This window comes from Pteropus medius, unplaced genomic scaffold, assembly GCF_902729225.1.
Source record: "Pteropus medius unplaced genomic scaffold, Ma_sr-lr_union100, whole genome shotgun sequence".
Lineage (NCBI taxonomy): Eukaryota > Metazoa > Chordata > Mammalia > Chiroptera > Pteropodidae > Pteropus > Pteropus medius.
In genome coordinates, this window is record NW_024351543.1 from 11134719 (window position 1) to 11152655 (window position 17937).

The 17937-nt window shown below is 49.4% G+C and overlaps 1 protein-coding gene across 1 annotated transcript in view; it reads right to left on the minus strand.

The window, feature by feature from the left end:
* ITGA9 (integrin subunit alpha 9) overlaps nt 1-17657 on the minus strand; it is a 295468-nt gene extending 277811 nt beyond the window's left edge. Inside the window, exons 1-3 of the mRNA XM_039843320.1 lie at nt 17434-17657; nt 1829-1956; nt 455-561 (exon numbers count right to left, since the gene is read on the minus strand). Of these exons, the coding sequence (XP_039699254.1) occupies nt 455-561; nt 1829-1956; nt 17434-17618 (420 nt within the window). The 5' untranslated portion in view covers nt 17619-17657. The remainder of the gene's footprint in view (nt 1-454; nt 562-1828; nt 1957-17433) is intronic.
* Between the last annotated feature and the right edge of the window lie 280 nt (nt 17658-17937).

The window sequence follows — 17937 nt, forward strand, 5'->3', positions numbered from 1 at the left end:
TAGCGGTTGACTCAGGGTAGGAGTTGTTACTAGAAAAGAATATGAAAGAACTTTTTGGAATGACAAACAGTTGATATCTCGATGGGGAGTGGTAACACATGTGTGTACAATTGTCAAAAGCCAAATTGTAATCTTAAGATCAGTATGTTTTATATAAATTATACAACTTAAGACACAAACAGAAATATTTGTGTAATGAACAAGATTTACAAAGCCCTTTTCCTATACATTTTATTTGTTCTGTTTCAGTAACCACATCTCAGCTACCCTGTGACAGACATTAACATTTGACAGATGAAGAAAATAAAAAAGTTAATGATTTGTCCAAGCAGTAGTCCAGAATAGGCGACCTCAAAGCCGTGCCCTCGGCACCATGCCCTCCGGCTTTCCTAAGAGATCAAAGTCATTCATTTTGCGTGCCACCCCCTCCACATACACTCCCATGAGGCCTTACCAAAATTCGGCCATCAGCCTTGGGCTGCCGGGCAAGGCTCACCCCCATCCACTCATCATCCCGGTCTTCTCGGCAGGTCTTGCCACAGGACATGCCCCGATTCTTCCCTAGATGAAAAAGAGAAAAGACAGACATAGGTTGAAAAAAGATAACCTGCTGGCTGATTTTGAAAGGGTTTTCTACAGGCAAATTTTGTTACCAGCTGGGGAGGAAATACAAAACTTGCAACAAAGTGTAAAATCAACTCCATTACTACGTAAGCTGTTTACTCAAGCCAATTTTTTTTCACTACATACGCCAAATTTTTTTTCATAGCAAGATATCCATGATGAAGGAAGCGGTGCATTGGTTTATGTTCTGAAGCTCCTTAATTTGTTATGCACCAATAATAAACAGTCCGCCAACTAGCCATTTTGAGTAGCACTAGAGAACGCCATGGACATTTCTGCTAAAGAAAATCATGACGTTTTGTTTAAAAAAATTAATTAGCAGCTCTTGATGGGAAACGACTTTGGAGAGAGTAAGGAGTTGAATCGTTATAATAAAATAGTTCATACTAACTGAGTGCCTATTATGTGCCAAGCACAATTCTGAATGTTCACTTCTACTATCTCACTTAACCTTCTCAAGGTAATACTGTGAGGTAGGTATCTTAGTCCTACCACTGAGGAAACTGAGGCCAAAGAGGCTATGGGACATTCCTAATAGGCCCCAACTAGGAACTGGCAGAACAAGGTTCTGAACCCAGGCCCACCGATCTGGTTCCAAAGACGATGTATTTTCCACTAGACCAAAGTGAGTTTTTCAAAACTTCCACTGATCATCTTTCATTACTTAACATATAAAATCTAAAACTGATTCTAATGGCCTCTCCCTTCATAGAATAATATCCGAACACCTTACCCCAGCCTGCTGGGCCCTGTGGGATCCATCCTCAACCCCTCTGCCCACTCCCTCCACTTCCGCTCCCTCCTGCCCACCACTCCAGCTACAGTGACCTCGCTCTGTGCTTTAAAATGGTACACACTTCCCTCCACTTGGAGGTTCTGCCTCCCGTACCTGCCCAGCTAACCACTGTGCATCTTTCCAATTAGAACAGATCAAGTACTCCCCTCCCCCCTAGTCTTCTTCAATCATTCGTTCTGATGTCTCTTTCACCCACTAATTTGTAAGGCCCAGGATGGCAGGGTCTTTGTTTTGTTCACCAGTGTATCCCAGTGCTTAGCAAGTAATAGGTACTCAATATGTGATGGATGGAAGGAAGGATGGACAGATGGATGGACTGGATGAATGAACAGGCCACCCCGAGAAGAAAAAAAGGAAAAGTATGAGCGTGAAGAATGCATTTCCACCTTGATGGTGATGTCCACCCACCTCGAGCCATGTCCAGTTCGGTGCATCTCCGGTCAGGGTTGGTGTGAACGCGGCACTTGAACACAGCCCCAGGGGACTTCACTGAAGTGCTGTATTTGGAATCTGCCTTTGGTGCACCCACGAGGACCCTGCACATCAAGAAGAAAGGGCATTCGGTCATGAGCCAGCAGCAGGAAAGAGGAAGTCAACGGTTAAATCCTTGCCCGGCCATAGGCAGGCTGAATGCCTGCCGGAAACCAGACCCCAGCATCATTCTGGGCCAGTGGGCCAGGCAGGGGCACCTCCTACAGAGAGCCCATTGGATTTTCTTCAGGCGCATTTAAAGCTTAAGTTTGGTTGAGAACACATATAGTCAACAAAGGATTCTTAGCCAAAATTTATAAAGAAAATGCCTAGAAATCAATGAGGAAAATGCAGCTATCCAATAGAATGGGCCAAAGACTTGAACAGATACTTGACAAAAGACGATAACCAAATGGCCAACAAACTTATGAAAAAGGACTTAATTACGTTAGTTATCAGAGAAATCCAAATGAGATATCACTCCACATCGACTAGAAAGCTAAAACCAAAAAGACTAAAAATGCCAAATGCTGGCAAGGATGTGGAGCCACTGGAATCCTCACACACTGTGGGTGGGTGTGTAAACCATTACAGACATGTTGGCATACAACGCAATCATTTCAACGATTCCATTTCTAGGAACATACTCAACAGAAATGCCCGCATAGGCCTACCAAGAGATGGGTGCAAAAATGATCACAGCTGAATATGTAATGGCCCAAAATGAAGAAACCCAAAGGACTATCAATGCTAGAACGGAGAAGCAAATTGTGGTACACAAATACGATAGAATTCTACACAGCAATGAAAATCGATGAGCACTGTTCAACTGCAATCACATGGATAAATCTCGCAACTGGAACACTGAGCAAAAAACGTCAGGGACAACAGCATATTCACTATCTGATTCCATTTATCCAAAGTTCAGAGCGGCTGAAATTGGACTGTGATGGTTACCTCAGTGGAGCAGCAAAGGGGGTTGACACTAAGGAGAGGTGGCTTTCTGTAGGTGCGTATGATGTTCTATTTTTTGACTTGACCAGTGTTCACACAAAGTTGTGATGATTCATTAAATTGTATATAGGATATGGGCACTTTTCTGGATGTGTGTTACACTTCAGTAGAAATAAGTGAACGAAAAATGAGAAATGTAAGGACGCCATTTTTTTTCTGTGTCCTTTTTCCTCCCCCCACAACACGTTCATTTGCGGGGAGATAGGAAAGAGGGGTTAGTATAGAATTATAAACAACCTCTATCCCAACACAAACCAGAAACAGAATTGTTCGTATAAAAAACAGGGGCAAGAACGAAGCTCTACAACCTTCATCGTGAACTGGAAAGCTGCCTTGGGGATGGGCCACCCCCAGCAGGGGCCCTTCCCCACTGGAGGGAAAGAGCAAGACACCCCGAGAAGACAGAAAAGATACATTTGGACCTGTATGGGAGCAGAGCACGGAAGGACCAGCAGAGAGTTCCCTTCCAGATGTTACAAAAACAACCCTGACCTACGGTTTTATGCATTGTTTCCAGAAAGCAGTCAACCAAAGAGCTATAGGAAAGAATCCTAAACAGCACCAGTCAGGCACGGCTTGTGCTGAGCTACGAGCTGTTTGAGAAAAGACTTGTACGAAGAGACTTTAAACAAAATCCACATTGATGTTCAAAGAGTAGAACATCCCAAGCCACTGCTCAATGAGAACATGAGCTGTTCCATCTCTCTAGAGCCTGGGAAGGGGATACGATTCACCTCAAAAAGCATTAGGCACATTATTTCCACTTACCCGGGAATAGGAAGCATTATCTATTAGGCACCCATAAAGAAGGCATCTAGTAGAGGTTAGAACGACCCAGACAGTCTCCGTAAGGATATTGAAAAAGGACTCAGACTCCCCTCACTTTGTCCTGAAACCATCTTCATCCTGGGATCTTAGACACTGACCCTTCACCCCTACCCTGGCCTCAGAGTGACGCTGCTCCCCCACCAACACTCTGGCTCAGCAAAGGGGTGGATATCTATTCGGAGACCTTCAGATGGGCCTTTAATAAAGGCTGGCAGATATCACAAGGGACACTCACACTAATGTGGCTCAGAAGCATGTTATCAGGTTCACAGGGAGGCATATGGGTCCCATCCTAATAGCCACTGTCCCTAAGCCCAGTTCCTCAACACTCAGAAGGTGCAGGATCTCTGAGAACACAAGGAGCTAGGGAGATCCACCTCTTACTGGAGAATTTCCTTCAGGGTCAGTCCTGCAGAGTCTGCATTTGATTCTGTGAGGTATCAATCACACCCTGCTGGGGTGTGAGAGCAGCCAGGCCCCCAATAGTGAGGGCCCCGAAGCTGCCCCATGGTCTCTCAGCAACGCCCTGGGAAGCTGCCCTCCCAGGTGCTCACTGGGCAGCTCGTGGTCCTCCTGCCTCGCCCTGGGGGGCCACAGCTGCGAACTCCACGCAGAGGCAGGGCTGGAATCCATGGCCTTCGGAAGTCACAGCAAGCACTTTCCAAAACAGACCACACCACCTCCGTCACTCACACAAGGCCAGTTTGGCCAGCTCTTGGCGGCTCTAACTCCAATGCATGCTGACACACAAAACGAAACTCCAGTGAGGAGAAAAGCACATGAAGGGATCGATTTCCCCACCCTTGCCCCTGAGGCTGAGCTTTAGCGCCACTGGGGCAAGCCAAGGGTTGTTCTCCATAATGCCAGCTATGTTTCCACAGGTGAGAAGAATTAGCCGTTTGACATCACTAAACAGCTGGACTATCCACCGCCTTTAATTGTTGGCCTGTAGGAGCCGGGCAACCTACAGTGCCTCCTCCACTCAACCCCAGTGGGACAGGGCTGGGTCTAAAAATTCCCACCGACTCCGAATTTACATTAGCACAGTGAATAAATGCCACTTGCAATTCATTTTGTAAGAATTACAGAAATTAAACAAAGGGGAGAATTCACCACATACAACAGCAAGCTGTTTCTCTCGTGCAGCCCCCAAAATAGCACTGGAACCCTGGACATTTCAGAAAGTGCCACTGCTCCAAATTTACAGATCCAGATTCACAGGTTATCCAAGCAGGAAGGGACCCTGGAGAGCACGAATCCCAGGCACTGCTTCTCCCAGACCAGCACTGCGACTGAGAGGGGCAAAATTTATATCAAAATCTAAAGTGGAGAAAGGACCTGCTGAATTACTTTTTCCTTCCCAGCCCAAGGTACTCAATGGCTCCAACAACAATGGCTGATCAAGCTCTGATAGGAACCCTCTGGTTCAAACCCTTAATCAGCTGATCAGATGAGAAAGTTTTTCCCAAATCCTGTGCAATGGGAAATGAAGCAAGAGATAAGGGGGCGTGTGCGTGCACACGTGTGCATGCCGCTCACAGGGGTGACATGGTGGAGAACGGGCTTGTATCTCTGTGTTTACAGAGCATCATGGCTTCCTCCATCGCCTGGTGCTGCTCTTTACCTAGGCCGCCAGCCAGCAAGACTGCTGCTGCCGCAGGCCAGCCGATGAGCTTGTCTTCTCTGTAGTTAGTTCAGCTGGCTGTTTGCCAGGCTGATCCCAAGAGATAGAGAGCGTGTAATGGCCCAGAGTTCAGGACAAGCCACTGAAGAGATGCCATCTGCTTTTTCTCATTATTCTCTGAGTTATAAAGAGACATCCCGGATACTTCCAACATTCCCCCAAATCTTCCCTGGCATTCTTGACAAGACAGTAAGATGTTTCTTTCCTCTGTACAGTTGCCATATAAAAGGACCTGAGTGTCGCCCAACTCTTGCCCCCAACAGGCGCCCATCAATGAATCATCAGGCTGATTCTGACTTTTGCTTGCTACTTTAGGTGTGGTCCTCACACCAGCAGCATGGAGAACAACCTGGGAGCTTGATGGAAATGTAGAATCTCAGGCTGTATCCCCAGCCCACTGAATTAGAATGTACACTTTAACAAACTCTCCAGGTGATTTACAATCTAAAACGAGCATGTAAGCACCCACAGATTACAAGTAATCATGTTCACTTGGAGCCTATATTAACAGATGACCCTTGAGAAGCAAGGCTCTCCTATCCCATCCCCAGTGAAAGAAACACTCAAACCTCTAAGACATTTGAGTCCCCGCATGAACTCTAGAGTTCTAATTACAAGGACAACCAGCATGTATTGGGCACTTGGAGTGAGTAGAATCACACTGAATCTTCACAGCGACCCTACAGGCACTAATGTTATCCTCATTTTACAGATGGAGATGGGGCCAGAGGAGGTCACGGGACTTGCCCACAGTGTGATAAGATACCACATACCCTGGCAGTTGAATGCAGTGCTCACTCCCCTATTCATCAGCCAGAAGGAAAAGGGAACCAACAGGTACCAAGTGGCCCCTCAGGTCACATGTGTGACCTGCCTGAAAGCAGCCCTCCTGAGGCTCCACAGGTGGCTCCCAGGCCAGAACACTGACGTGAAGCACTGTCGTGCGGAAGGACAGACTGGGGTTTGGAACAGAAAGGTGGCTTTCTCCTCGTCAGGCTGAGTTTCCACCACATTCTTGCTTTTCGAGAACATTTACATTGCTGGTGTGGTGTTGCCCAGAGGTTTGCCTCTCTGGACCAGCGGTTCACACACCTATTTGGAAATGTGGGGCCATCTGCTCACCTGCCAGCACCAGCTATGTTCAGGGGTTGTCTGACTTCTTGCTCAAGGCAGCCCTGTCAGGCAGCTTCTTGTGTGCATTTTACACCGCTGGTAAGTGGCAGTGCCAGATCCCAACCCAAGGCGTCAGTGTCCAAGGGCATGCTCTTTCCAGTCCCCCCAAATTTCCTATGGTGGCAGTTTATATGCCCTCTGCTTTTCCAACACGGCCACTTCCCTGCTTGGCCTGTGTGTGGTCAAGCTGGCTACAAAGGCTCCAGTCCAGCCACCCATCTGATTCTGAACCCATCCCTCACATCCTGAGGGCAAACTGCAGGTCAATTCCCTGGAGAGAAAGTGGCAGAGCCGGGCTGAGCCACAGCTGCTTCCCCCGGGTGTCTCAAAGGCTCCCTCCCTTGCCACAAATGCCACAGGAGTGCTGCCTCGAGGGAAATTACAGCCAGATCCCAGACAGCAACTGGGGATTCAAAACCTTAAACCCATTAGGTTTGCTTTCATGCATTTGATCCCAAAGCCAAAGCTTCTCCAAGGACCCACGTGTCAGTTACAGGAGTGGAATCCAACCACTGTGTGTTCACCGCACAACGCGGAAACCCCAGGCATCGCTCCACAATCCCCAGTGGGCAAAGAGTAGCCGAGACTTGAGCAGAGGGAGAGCCACCTCTGACCTATGGGACCACTCGCTCCCAGAGGGAGGAGACCCCCTGGGGCCAACTGAAAGTGAGGCACCCGAAAGCCCTCAGAGGCACCTCTTTTCACATTTGGGGAATCTGAGGCTGCAGATTGTTAAGCAATGAATACTGCTTTTCAGTGTTTTAAACCAGTAGCACCACCTGAATTCTGAGCTTCAAAGGCAAGTTACCAGGGTGAAGTGTGTGAAGCACAGGGGTCATAGGGTTTAAATTCTGCCTCTACCACTGTGTGACCTCAGACAAGTTGCTTAACCACTCTGAGCCTCAGTTTTCTTCCTCTGTAAAATAGAAGGAATAAAAATGTACCTAATAAGGGCTCTCGTAAGGTGTAAACAAGATAATGTTCATAAAGCACCTAGCATGGTGCTCAAAGAAACGTTAGCATGCTGGGCCAAAAACCTTGGCACCCAATTCATTCCAGTTCCACCTCTTGGCAGCACCCCCAGGAGTTCACGGATCCTTAGAACTTCAGGCCCTTTCCAGGTGTGCCAGGCAGAAACTTATTCAGATCGTCATTTGAGACTGCAGAAATCCAGGAATGGCTAGGACATTGTTACCACTAGTAATCGACTGCAAAAGTAGCCACAATTCTCCTCCCTCCCTGCGTCCATGCCCTTTTCAATGTGACTTTGCAGCTTCTTCCATGAAGAAATGGAGTCTGTTTCCCATCCTCCTGAATGTGCGCTGGTGCTATAACTTGCATTGGCCAACAGAAGGAGCGTGGTTTGACGTCCCAGCCTAAGCGTCAAGAGACTAAGCACACTTCTGATTGCTCTCGGCGCCCTTCCCCGTGATGTCCACAAGCCCAGGCTGGAGGATGAAAAGACACGTGGAGCAGAGACGCACCATCCCAGCTGAAGCTATCGTAGACCAAGCCAACCCAGAAGCTGACAACGGATGCGCCCAGCTGAGAAAAGAACCACCCAGCTGAACGCAGCCTAAACGGCCAACCACAGAATCATGAGCTAATAAATGGTGATTGGTGTAAGCCACGGAGAATGTTCGTCATGCAGCAATACTACAGTAATGGAAAACAGATACACCATCCAGCCAGGGCATGCCGCCCCCGAAGAGAACTAGGCCGTGGTACCTCCATCGCCCACTGATTGCTCCTGGGTCCATCCGAATTATCTAACTCTACAGCTGAGAACTGTTGCTACTGCTCCTCTACCTACCTGATCGCCTTGCTTTCCCACAAAGGAATCTCATTGCCAACCAGGACCACAGGATCCAAGGGCATGAGAAAGGCAGGGTAGGGTGGTCAAAACACCCTGAAGGGTCTGCCGGGCCCCTCTCCAGCTGCATGAGAGGAGGGCAAGTCCCCAAGCTCTCTTTTAACTCTGAAACAAATGCAAATGCAGAGTCCCTCTGCCAGGGCAGCAATGAGGCACAAAAGGAAATGACAAAGAGTTGGGGGTGGGGGAGCGGCACGCACCCAAGATGGCCTGACTTTCGAGAATGGAGTAGGATCTTTCATCTGCCAAGGCCAGGAGTAGACAGAAGTACTCCTAGAAGAAGCATCGGGGCACTTTTTCTTCCTCTTTAGGAGCCTGATACCTTGGACAGGGGCTTGATGAGATGAGGGACAGGAGGGCAGTAGAGCTGACTCTGAGAATAATCAGAGAAGCATCACGACAAGCCCAGCTGGGTTCAAATCACAATTCTGCAATCTACTTGCTGGGTAACCTTGGACATGGCTTCTAAGCCTCTGTAGCAGCAGCCCCACTGCATCAGGGTGACTGTGAGCACAGAGTAAGTACTCAGAAAAGGCTGGCAACAATTATTTTTCCTCTGGGAACCCTAGGCTGGAGCATAAGGAGGGAGAGGGGTACAATCCATCCCAGAAAGTGCTGATTCAGAGAATGAAACAGGTGGAGCACCATGCCCAGCTGGGAAGAGCAGAGGCACAGGCAGGGTCCCCCCTTGGAGAGGCATCAGCCCCCTGCTTGCCTTGTCAGGGAGTGAAGGGGCCTCACAGGCCCTGGCCAGGGGCTCGAGTCTTGGCAGATGCACTGAGAGGAGGCTGCTAGAGAAAGAAGCATGGCCAAAGGACCTACATTGTCCTTCCCCACCTGAGGGCATCAAGTAAACATTAAAATCCAAGAGACAGAGCAAGTTACAGACCTCTGGGAGATCTGAGTAAAAGCCTTGACGTCTTCCTCTTGATTCCTCATAATAATTTTCATCTCCAAGAAAAACAGGTCAATACATTTACATTTGCTTATTATATTTTTTCCTAAAACTTTTACCACCACGTTACCTTGGAACTGTAAACCTACTTCCTAGACTTATCTGGAGCCTAGGATGGGGGCCAGTGCACCCCATAACAGAGTGGCCTCCCACTTGCTAATAGAGAAAGAAGAGGCATACAAAACTCTAGGATTTGGAGTCTCCTATTAAAGCAGCCATTTGAGACCCATTTGGGAAGCATACAGTATGTAAATGATACACAAAAATGCAAATGTGTATAGAATGTGACCATAAGTTTAGAGACCACATGTAATGAAGAGTGTGTCTTATGTGAGACTATCTCATTCATTTCTGTATTGAGTACTGACACTCAAATTTTGATGAATGAATGAATCAACAAATGCATTGAAAGCAAACTCTTACTTAGCATCTAAAGTCAGGATAAAGAAAACCAATAGTTTCAAAAGTCAGATCAGAGTAACAATAGAAATTACTAGTATTTATCAGGGGTTTACTATGAGCTGCATGTCGTGTTTCAGACTTTGCAGACATCGTCTCATTTAATGCCCCCAAAACATGAAGCAACCCTCATCACTCTTTTATAGAGGCAGGAACGCAGCTCGAACAGCCGAAGTAACTTGCCAAGATCACACAGCTCCTAATGGGGGCTACGTCAGGTTGGAGGCAGGCCTGACACTGAAGCCCACCCTCTTGGCAGGCCCCCTTTTACAGCCCAGAAACCGCAGATTTGATTGTTGCTGGGGCATCAGACCACAACGAAGGCAGAGCCAGGAAGAACCCCACCCCCAAGTCTGGAACATGCACCCTCTATACAAGACACTCTCTAGGATCTGCCCGGGTGGAAAAGGGGCACCGAGACTCTCTGCCATCCTGCCTTTTGCACAAGGCCAACTTTGCTCTGGGATCTGTGCACACTGCAGCGTTTTAACACTAGACAGTCAGGAAGGGGTGGGAGAGGCCACCTGAGCTTAAACACACCAAGGGATGAGACAAGATGGAAATCGGTTTCATGTTTTTATATTCCGATTTGGGGAGACTCGAATAATCCTTGCTCACATATTGTTGGCCACTGGTGTGGAAAGTCTGACTCTGTGTAGGTTTAACAATGTTACAGATCCAGGGGCGAATCCTAACACCAGCCACTAGTCATTGGAATATTCCAGAATGCTCCATCTTTCCTAGGGCACTTCCATCGTAACATCAGACGGACTTAACAAAAGTCCCTGGCAGAATCATCGGATCCCTGTTTACTCAGTGATCAAGCATCTCTGGGCAGAACCCCAGTTCCCACCATAGGTAGCCAGTGGGGCATGAATTAGCCTCCCCAAAAGGTGTTCCGGGGAAGCCACCACCACTGCAATTCCAAAATGTACAGAGCAGAGCAGGCAGGACAGAACCTCAAGAGAGAGACGCTCAGACTCTAGAGAGGCGACATCACAAGTCCTAGCTCTGCCACTCTCTTGCCGTGTCCCTTGGGCTTCCATGCCTTGACTTTCCCCTTAGTGATTGGGGCTAAAATGAAAGTGAGCTGAAATGATTGCAGGGAACATTAAATGAGCTAACACACATAAGGCATGTAGAGTAGTACTCGATGTGTCTAAGTACTCAATAATCTAGTGCTGAGCTACTGTTGCTGCTGCTATGAATTTAAATTCACAACAGAAGTCCTTTTTGTTTTCCCAAAAAAAAAAAAAAAAAAAAAAACAGAAATTAGGATTAAGTTAGCCTCCTGTGGTTTCAAAGATTCTAGGATTTTTCCCAATCTTGATCGCTGCCCTCCTAAGGGCTTCTAAAAAAAAAAAAAAAAAAAAAAGGAAGGTTATGCGAAAACACTTTATTCTGCTTTGGTTAGTCACCAAATCTGCTTGGTTTAAGGATTCATGTTCACGAGGTACCTGGGATGAGGTGTAGTTGAGAGCTCATCCAACTGCTCCATGGCTCAAGGTTAAGGTGAGATGGTCTTCCTCCTCCATCCCTCACCTGCCACTTTTCTGAGATCAGCTGGCAGCGAGACTGTCCTGGAATCTGCATCGGGGCCAATTCTAATGGTCCAGAATGTTAATACTCGCTGTGCTGACATCGTGGGATGAGCAAAGGCACAGATGATCCCACCTACAAATGCAGGCTGAGGGGCCTGTCTCACACCTTCCTAGCACAGCCACTCACACGTGATGGGCTCCAGGGCAGCCATGGAGGTGTGTCACCTCATGGAGTTCAGCTGCAAGTGCACAGTCAGCTGACAGCCTCCAGATGCAGCCCCTTCATTATGGCCACGGCAAACAAGCTGCGGCCAGGGCAGCCACAGCCAGTGACTGTGATCAGATCTGCACTGCAGTCTGAGGCTCTCCCTGCCCAGTCCTGTTTCCTCCCCCTTGTTCTTTCACAGGCCTTACCCACCCCTGTCCCCTCACCAGTAATTCCTATCGTTGCCTTAGCATCTGCTTCCCAGAGGACACTAAGTGACTCAAGTCCCCAGTCAATGTGCATTGACCACTGAGGCTGGGTGGGCCTTGGGCAACATGTGTAAATCTGTAAGCCGCAGTTTTCTGGCTGGCAAAATGAAAACCACTCACCAGGTTGTCTCAAAAATTCAATTAAAAACTATTGTCCCTGTGAAAACATTTGACCTCGTATAGATGCCCAGCAAATACTACCTGATAGAATCATTCATTTGAATTTCTAACATGCTACTCCCCAGAAAGCACATGATTTTTGAGAACACCATGGCTTCTTTTAATAAGTGTGAAAACATTTTCCCCAGACAAGTCACAGTAGGAGTTATCAGAAAGAGACTGTTTCCTGACCAGCAGCAGGTCACTGGGGAATCAGAACTGGCTGGAACCCGGCCCTTCACACCCTCACACTCAGGGCTGTGAGTAACTGGCTGAAAAGAATCTGTCTTCTTGCCCTGGAAGGTTGTCCCCTGGGCAGCAAAGCTGTCTCTGCCCCAGCCAGAGTTCAGCACTAGCTCAGGAAACAGCAGCCTCACCCGTGTCTCCAGATCTTCAGACTGATTCCTCAGAAACCCCAGGAGAGGCTTTCTGGGTCTCCTTAGAACTTGGGCCTCATGCACGTGCTGTCCCTTCCTGAGAGCTTGAGAAAGCAGGCTCTGCAGCTCCAGGGAGAACCAGGAACGAGATCTGAAAATGCCACTTCCAGAAAATCAAGATGGGGAAGTAGAGAATACACCCCTGCCTGAGCGCCAGCACGGGGCAAAAGAACTCAGCAAAAACGTCCACCCCAGCGGTTATGAGAAGGCAGCTTTCATGCCACTTTTTGGTCTCTCCTCACAAAGATCTGGGGGGCAGCAAGTCCCATGATCTACAAGGTCTCCCTTTTAAAGATTTTACCTCCACAGGGGTCTCTACCCTGCCCCTTGAACACCTGTGCCTGCCCAAGGATAAGCGTCTCCCCCATCGGAGCCATATCTCATATTTTGCCTGAGATGCAAGACTAGAATCCCATGATCTTCTCACTCATCAGAGTGAGTGGATTTTTCATTCTTGAATCCCTACTCCTGAGCACAGAGCAGGCACTCCAACGTTTGATGAATGAAAAAAGAATTCAGCCTCTCCGGCTGCCCACGCTAAAATTTATTTATTTATTTATTATTTATTTTTATTACGACTGGTAGCCCACTCTAAATTTTAGAGTTAAGCACCTCTGATTCAGTTCTAATACTCAGATACAACAAGGATTGATTTTTCTTTTTCTCATGTCGCCTTTTGATCTTTGCCTATTCCTTTAAGACTTCAGTCATTGGTCTAAACCAGTATCATCCAGAACTTTCTATGATGATGAAGATGTTCTGTGTGCTATCCCAAACAGTAGCCTCTGGTCACGTGTGGCTATTAAACACTTGAAATGTGGCTAGTACGACCAAGGAACTGAATTCTTAATTTTATGTGGTTGGCATTCATTTTGCTTTAAATAGCAATATATCTGGCTAGTAGCAACTGTATTGGCACTATGGCAAAGCCGTCTAGCTTGTTTTTTTTAATTCTCAACCTTAATGCAAAGTGAGGATATTCCGTTCTCCTTGGCTCTGAACTGCCTGCTATTCCTCAGTGAATGATGCTCTGACAACCTTAACAAAGCAAAAAGCCGAGCACATCTTCTGTTTTTAAGCACTTGCTCTGTGCCCGAGCACAGCCAGGAGATGGGGCAGGAAGCACGTCACCAGAAAGGAAGCCAGTGCACCCAACCGCCCCAGACTCCAGGGTGTCTGGGGCAGAGAGGAGGAGAAGAGGGGTGTGAAGGAAACCCATTCTGGGGGCTGGATGCCAGCCGGTGGCATTTATTTATATCACAGGGTGTTACAGTTGTCTGCCCTGCAGCTGAGGAACTGATCCACGTCTAAGGGGACAGAAATCGGCTTTGTTCGTGTCCCCGGCACCTACTGCTCTTGTTCAAAGGATGCAAGAAGACCCAGGGGTGAGGAGGGTGGGAGGTACAGGAGAGGAAGCTGTGCCTAGGCAAGCACACACTCTCTGGGTGTCACTGTAAAGGAGGAAACTGAATCATGTGCATGTTTGAATCCGAACTGATACTCATAACATCTGTAACACTGCCCAGGATATTCTGGTCCACCCGACCACAGGGACAACACACACTGCCTAGAGCATGGCAACAGAGGGACCACTCAAGCCAAACGCTTGGAGAGAGGGCCCTGACCGAGCACGTGCATGTCTGTGACATGCCCCGGCTGCCCTCCGTGCCTGAGCTCCATCCCTGCTCCTCCAGCATTCTTCTCCCTCCCTTACCTTACATACAACAAATCTTTTCACCTGTAAGAAGGTGTTTAATTAGCATGAAGCAAACTTATTAAACCACTAATATCTAATTAAGAAGCTAAAGAGCAATTTCCTCTCACGGAGAAAGACACCAGACACAAGGCTTAAGTAACATTTGCCTTCTTTTCCTTCCATAGTTTCCATATATTACTTTTCCTTTTCATGTCTATCACTTACCTCCCTCACCCATTTTGACTATGTGTGATCTTTTTTAAGTCCCCATCGTGTAGGCTGCTTTGGTCCTTTGCACTGGAGCAGCCCTTTGGAAAAATTATTCCAAAACTCCAATGACCAAATAAGTTAATGCAGTTCTCTAAAGTACACACTTTAGCATCCCTGGTACTTTGGAAATGCATAGAAAACACCTTAAAACCTCCCTCCTCTCTGACCCAGCAATTCTAAGCTCAGGAGTTTCTTTGAAGGAAATAATTAAGGATGTCCACAAAGCTTTAGTTACAAGGATGTTTACCCCCGACGTTGTTTATCATCATGAATAATTGGGAATAATCTATATGTCCTCAAGCAGGGCCCAGGGCCCAGGAAGAGACCAACAATCAGTTACTAAGTCAATCAACCAACCACAGAGTGGAAACTTAAAGTACAGACCGTGGGTGAATCCAAAATCCACAGGGTCTAAATCTTATAAATTTAGGGTGACTATCTTTAAGAAAATTAATACAGAATTATGAGTATAAAATGGTAGGGGCCAGAGAGGCCTTTGGCAGAAGTTTCATTAGCCTCATAGTAAGTCCAACTGCTAATGATAAGTCCAGAAAAGAAAAAGGTGGAAAGAGGAGATGCTGGAAGTTTCTTGCTTCAAAGGCCACAGCTTACCAAGACTGGGCAGCACGATCAGCAGAGAATAACATTCAAGGTCTAAGAGAATGAATACTGGGGGGAAGGGAGAGGAGAGAAAAAGGATGGGGAGAAAAATACTTGAAAAAAGCAGCAAGAAGACAGAAATCAAGGAGCTAAGCCAAACTAAGATAAAATTAAGGCTGTGAGGTAGAAAAAAAAAAAAGGAAACAAAATTGCTTAAGATTTCTGCAGAGATTAGTTGGTACCTGAAAAACTACAGGCACAAGCACTCCAGCACAAAGAGCAGTGTGCTCGGTGCGCTCGGTGTCAGAAGCAGAGAGGGCACTTGGAGACCAGCAGCCTGGCTGTAGATGGGTTCCTACTGAGCCCTGAAAAATCTGTCCCACATCTCCACTGGCACCAGCATTACTGCCCAATTCCACCTCCACTCTGCCATTTACCTGGGTGTCCAGTTGAAAGCCAAACTGTCTTTTCCTGCACTTGTCAAATGTAGTCACATCACCAAGCTTTTCCCCACCCCCGTTTTAAAATAAAGCAGGCTCAACTCTTTTCCCATGTCAGATCTGCCCTTGGCTCTTCCCAACTGCCCAACTGTTCCTCAGGTGGGGCAGCTTTGACCTCTGGTTCATCCAAGTCCAGGTGAGAGGGCCCTGGCAGCTCTCCCCCAAGCTGAGCTGTTAAAGAGCTTAAAGAGCTCGAAGATCACGAGCTTGCACAGCTGCAGACCCCACACAATGCCCCAGTGCCACTGCCCACCTCGCCTCAGGATCCCCCTGCCCTGAGAAACCCTTCTATTTTTGACGGCTCTCTCCACAAGCTTCCTGCCAAGGGCACACAGTCCAGGAGCCCAGCATGGGATTCTGGGATGTGTTCTCCCACCGCTTCTGCTCAGGCTGCATTCTCAACCACATCCAAAGCCCCCAGTGGACTCTGAGTGGAGGATGTGGAAAGGTGTTCAGCCAGCTTCGCTTTATAAAGGGAATTTGGCAAGTGCAGGGAAAAAGTCTGGCCTTAAACTCAGCAACTGGGGTAGATGGTAAGGAGGGAGATATAAAGTACAATAGGAGCTACACAGGGACTTTAAAAACTGGTTCTCTTGGAGGCAGCTCTTTAAACAGTATGACTGTTAATGAGCAGGCTGGTCAGAGTTCTCACTTTTCCAAGAATTCATGAGGACTTGATCTACAAACCTACCTTTTTCTGTCAGCCTCTGTCCAACTCAGAGCAGTGACTCTCCCACAGAAATACAGGCTAAGAGCTGAGACATCACTGACCTTGCCCTCCCAGCCTGCACCCCCTAAGGTTACACTGGTGACCACAATAAATGTCACCGGGGCCCCCACTGGGACATGACCTTGAATAGACCTAACTCTTTGAGAAAGAGGTGACCCTTGTGTGGCTGCTTCATTCCTTCTTGTCAGGGGAGAAGAGAGACCAACATCTCAGTGCTTCTCTGGGGCTTCGCATTCCAGCTCTGTGCTCCTTAGCTGATGGTGCTTAACCAGGGAGAGCTCCTGACTCTTGGAATTCTTAGCGGGACACTTAGGGGACAATTGGATTCCTTAACCTCTACAGAACCACATCTCTCTAAGACTTGTCTCCAGGTCAGATGATCCATGTGAAATGAAGCCCGGGCTACCCCAAAAGTGACCCAACAACCCAACCCCACTGGCTGTCACTTGGGGTCCTGGCCCATCGTCCACTACTGCATCCCAGACCCTCTCAGCTGGCTTCTACAGAGGGTCTTGTAAGGAAAGAGGGAGCCTCTGGCTTGTTATGTGTTCCTCCGGGTCCCAGACACTCGGTCCCAGCCACTTGGCTTCCGGGGACCCCCGTTCCCTCCCAATCCCCAACAACGTGCACCCACAGCCTATTCCCCTCACATCCCGGGGTTACTCTGCTTCCTGGGCGCAGCGGCGCGGGGAGAGGCTTGAAGCCAGGGAGACGCGGGTGGGATGTCACCAAGAGCATCCCGAAACTGTGGGATCTGCATCTCGAGCGCCCTGTCCGCGGCGGTCGGGATGCTAGCCGGGCCGGCGGCGGACCCTCGGGGCCGAGAAGCCAAGTTACTTGGCCACTGAGAGAGTTAAGCCGAGTCTGGACGGGAGGCCGAAAACGGTTCTGCCCTGACTCTCCGGGCTGTGACCCCCCAAGGGAGGCGCCCGGCCCGGCCCTCTCCAACTCTGGGCGCCACCCGGGACGTCCGCGGGACGAGGGATCGGCGTCCTGCCTGCTCCCCGCCTTTCCTCCTCCGCCGAGCCGCACTCAGCGGAGACATTTAAATCGCCCCCTCGGGACGGCGGCCTGGAGGAGGCCGGAAAGGCGGCGGCGGCGGCGACCGGGGAACCGGGGCGGGCGCCGGGGAGCCGCGAGGACACTCACCAGCGCGTGTTGTCGTGGAAATGCTCCAGCACCGCGTAGCCGAAGAAGGAGCCGGCGGGACCCTGGAAGCGCACGGGGCGCTGCGGGTCCAAGTTGTAGGCGCCCGCGGGGGTCCCCACGGCCACCAGCGCCAGGAGCAGCACGCGGAGCCCCCCGGCGCCCCTCCGCGCCGCCGGGCCGCCCATCCCCACCGGCCGCCGCCCTCCCTGTGCCCGGCGAGCAGGGCGCCCAGCGCGCGGGCGGCGGGGCCGCGGCGTCCAGCGACGGCCGGGAGACTCCCGGGGGCCGGAGCTGTGCGCTCGGACGCGGGCGGGATGCGGCTCCAGGCCGGGGGCGGTAGGCCGAGCGGCCGCGGAAGGCGAGCGCAGGGGCGGCCCGCAGCGGGCGGCGTCCTCAGCCCCGCGGAGAAGTCTGCGAGCTCCCAGCGAGCGGGTCCCGAGCCGGGCGGCTCTGGACTGCGAAGAGGCGCGCCCGCGGGGTGGGCGGCCGGGGCGGCCGGGCGGC